This window comes from Petaurus breviceps, unplaced genomic scaffold (genome assembly GCF_028583685.1).
Source record: "Petaurus breviceps papuanus isolate PSGF00001 unplaced genomic scaffold, PetGlider_PUasm1.0 76, whole genome shotgun sequence".
In the NCBI taxonomy this organism is placed as follows: domain Eukaryota; kingdom Metazoa; phylum Chordata; class Mammalia; order Diprotodontia; family Petauridae; genus Petaurus; species Petaurus breviceps.
In genome coordinates, this window is record NW_027186473.1 from 30,737,917 (window position 1) to 30,742,062 (window position 4,146).

Below are 4,146 nucleotides of genomic sequence, written 5' to 3' on the forward strand. Positions count from 1 at the left end.
AGATTCAAATGTAGACCTACCAATTTTGAATCCCTTGTTTGTGCTATCATACTGCAAATGATTCAAAATATAATTACACTTCCATTTTGATTCTCAGAAACTAATATCTTAATAAGAATAGATACCTTACCTCTTCACAGTCGTATTCTTTTTTAAGAAAATATTATTTTTTCAGTTTATTTCCCCTCTATAAATTTCCCTCCTTAGGAATAAGAAAAAAAGTATATATTTGATCTTTTTTCCTTAGGCATATTAAATTTATGAGAGGAGGAAAGAAAAGAAATGAAATTTCTATATATTTTTTATTTCTATGATTCTATAAGCTTAAACTGAGAAAGGCTCATACTTCCAGTTATTTGTAATCTCACAAGGGTATGAAACCCATATTCATTTATGTAAATAAAAGATTTCAAATGAAAGTTGAGTAATTACATGAACAGATGCTCCACTATATGTATAATCTTTTGGTTTACTTGCCCAAGAAGAGAATGCATGTATTGCAACAACTGCTCATGTAATTTTTTACATCTACTGGAAATAATTGAAAATCCATTCCATGAACATCTAAATACTATTCAGTTAAACTTGGTAAGAAGAACATAGTCACAGTAATGTCCTTTGTCCCCAGTCCCTTCTACCTCCCACTACCATTCTGAGATAGATGTCCAGGAAAGAACAGATGGTTATGTGACTTGGAAACTAAAAATCTCTTTCTTGCTTTGTTCAGTTTATGGCAATCTATTTTTCAAAATAAATTTCTATAAGCCAGATGTGAAATTTCACTGGAGACTGTCATGTTATTTTTATATTCTCCTAATGACACAGAAGAGGCAGTATGATATAATAGATACAGGTCTGATATTAAGCACTTCCTATGTACCAGACACTATGCTGAGTGCTTTACAAATATTATCCTATTTATCCTCATAAGTTTGGGAGGTACATGTTATAATTATTCACATTTTACAGTAGAGGAAACTATAAGAAATAGAAGTTAAGTGACAAGCCTAAGGTCACATAACCAGAAAGAATCTGGGACCAAATTTGAACACAGGTCTTCCTGACTCCAGGCTTGCTGACCCTATTATCCACTGAAACTCCTAGCAGACACTTAGAATCAAGAAGACTTGTATTCAAGTCTCACCTCAGACACATAATGGCCTCATAATCATGGTAAATCATGCAATCTCCCAATGTTCCTAGCAACTTCTCTTCTATAGAGAAATAATTGATCTGTACTGATAAAGGAGATTTTTGCCTTGTTGTCTCCTATACTGATGAAGAGATAGGTCCAATAAAATAATAATGATAAAAATGACAACAATATGCTGTTATATTTATTAATATATTATATATTATAATATATAATAATATATAAGATGTATAATAAAATATATAATAAACCAATACTATTAAAGTCATCATATTAAGCAAAATATCCCCCCAAAACCTGGTTCCTCCAGATGAGTCAAAAATTCATGCAGGCCCATCCTACAAAGTGAGAAAAAACTTTTGAGAATGACTTTGTGATAGATTGTGTATCTGTTGTTTCTGGATGAGCCTAGCTAGGTTTGGGGAGGCTCATCACCAGGTAGGTGAAGCTTGAAAGTTATAATTCTAGGACATGTGATTATATGAATTCCATACCTTTCATCATTTCCTATTTTTCTGTACCATTCATTTGAATCTAAGACTCAGCTCCTTCTTCTGGTAAGCTTGCCAATTCATTTATCTTTTGCTTTTCTTGAAAAGTGGAAAATATGGCCGCCATAGCTCTCCAGCGCTAGGGCCGCCTCTCGCTCTCCAAGCCCAAGCCGAAAGAGAAGGGGGGTGTATAAGGAGAAGTTTTCAGGAACATGGCTCGTACCAAGCAAACTGCCTGTAAATCCACCAGTGGTAAAGCCCCCAGGAAGCAGCTCGCTACAAAAGCCGCTCGCAAGAGTCCGACCTCTACTGGAGGGGTCAAGAAACCTCATCGCTACAGGGCGGGTACTGTGGCTCTCCATGAAATCAGAAGTTATCAGAAGTCCACCGAACTTCTGATTCGTAAACTTCCCTTCCAGCGTCTGGTGCGTGAAATTGCTCAGGACTTCAAAACAGATCTGCGCTTCCAGAGTGCAGCAATTGGTGCTTTGCAGGAGGCAAGTGAAGCCTATCTGGTTGGCCTGTTTGAGGACACCAACCTATGTGCTATCCACGCCAAACGTGTCACAATCATGCCAAAAGATATCCAGCTCGCACGCCGCATACGTGGAGAACGTGCTTAAACTCCACTATGATGGGAAACATTCTTCATTCTCAAAACAGAAAAAAATCTCTTCTTCCTGTTATTGGTAGTTCTGAACGTTAGATATTTTTTTTTCCCATGGGGTCAAAAGGTACGTAAGTATATGATTGCGAATGGAAAAATAGGGGATAGAATCAGGTATTGGAAAGTTTTTTCCATTTTCATTTGTGTGTGAATTTTGAATATAAATGCGAGGACATAAAGCATTAATGCGGTCAAAAAAATGTTTCCGTGAACAAGTTTCAACAATTCAACTTTATAACAATTATAAATAAACCTGTTAAATTTTTCTGGACAATGCCAGCATTTGGATTTTTTTAAAAAGTAAATTTCTTATTGATGGCAACTAAATGGTGTTTGTAGCATTTTTATCATACGGTAGATTCCATCCATTCACTATACTTTTCTAACTGAGTTGTCCTACATGCAAGTACATGTTTTTAATGTTGTCTGTCTTCTGTGCTGTTCCTGTAAGTTTGCTGTTAAAATACATTAAACTACAAAAAAAAAGAAAAGTGGAAAATATGTCATATGTCAGAAACATAAGTGTTCTAGAATCTGAAAGAAGTCCAGTAGCAATCTAGCCCAGTTCACAAATGAAAAAGAATCCACCACAACAAAATTAACAAGTGGTCATTAACATTTGCTTAACAAATTTCAATGTGTCTCATCCTACTTTTGAGATCACTCTGATGGCTACTTAGGAAGGTTTCATTTCCATGCAATCAAAATGTTTTTTTTCCTTGAAACTTTTCTCTTGCTTATAACTGACCTCTAAGGACAAACAGAGCAAATATAAGCTTTCTTCCCATTAAAGACCTTGGATGCTTGAAGAAGCTATCATATTCCTCCACAAGGCTTTTCTTCCTCAGATTCAGTTTTCCAATTCTTTCACTTGACTTTACTCATATGACACGACTTTGAAGACCTTCAAAATCTTGGTTCCCTTTCTCTGGTCACTTTTGAGATTATCAGGGTCCTTCCTAAAATGTCATACCTGGAGTTGAACATGGTACTCTGGTGTGGTCCAGAGGGCCCACTGTTCCTACCTATTCTTAAAAACTATACTTTCTTATTATAGCCTTATAATACATTAGCTTTCTTGGCTGTCTAACCATATTATTGGCAACACACTTACACACACACACACACCAAAAAAACAACAACAAGAACCTGGAAAGAGGTAAGGTGAGTAGAATAATTATGTGGGAGTGAAGGTAAGATTGGGCAAGATTGCCAATGAGGAGATAGAAAAGTTTGAATACTCAGGAGTAGAATAGGGAATAATTGAGTACACCTGGGTACCTCATGAAAGCATGGTCCAGTCCAAGGAATCACGAATATTGTGAAATTAATGAGAAGAGACAGACTTTAAGGAAAAGATAATGAGGTCAGTTTTGACCATGTTGACTTTTTGGTGCAACAGTCAGAAGGACTAGACTAGAAATACAGAAATATGTTACAGACAAACAAATGGATTAAGAAATTATTTACAGAGGGATAACAAGTGAAGTCAGGGGAGTAGATCAGATCACCAAGAGAGACATTATACAGAAGTTGGATATATGTCAAAACTTGGGGGACAGTAGCGTAAAAGAGGAAAATCCAGGGTAGGGGTGATCAGGGAATTAAGAACAGAATAATGAATGGTACAAAAAAAAAAAACTAGACACCAAAAGGTATTTATCAAGAAAGAAGGTTTTATCTCCAATGGCAAGTGCTGCAAAAAAGATGTATTTACTGATTCCCAGCAGCATTGCTTTGGTGTAGTTAATACAGAACAATAGTGAAGGCTTTAAGATTGGGTCTGGTGATAAACTGAATGTCTGGAGTGCTATATAGCCAGATTGGCTTCAGGG

The 4,146-nt window shown here is 36.1% G+C and overlaps 1 protein-coding gene across 1 annotated transcript; it reads left to right on the top strand.

Moving 5' to 3' along the window:
- The first annotated feature begins 1,760 nt into the window (after positions 1–1,760).
- LOC138175069 (histone H3.3A-like) lies at positions 1,761–2,802 on the top strand. The gene has a single exon (XM_069105371.1). The coding sequence runs from the start codon at positions 1,857–1,859 to the stop codon at positions 2,265–2,267; it is 411 nt and encodes a 136-aa protein (XP_068961472.1). The 5' UTR covers positions 1,761–1,856; the 3' UTR covers positions 2,268–2,802.
- The last annotated feature ends 1,344 nt before the right edge of the window (positions 2,803–4,146 follow it).

Excerpts from the sequence above, each read along its gene's own strand:
- LOC138175069 (XM_069105371.1), top strand. The coding sequence starts at position 1,857 with ATGGCTCGTACCAAGCAAACTGCCTGTAAATCCACCAGTGGTAAAGCC.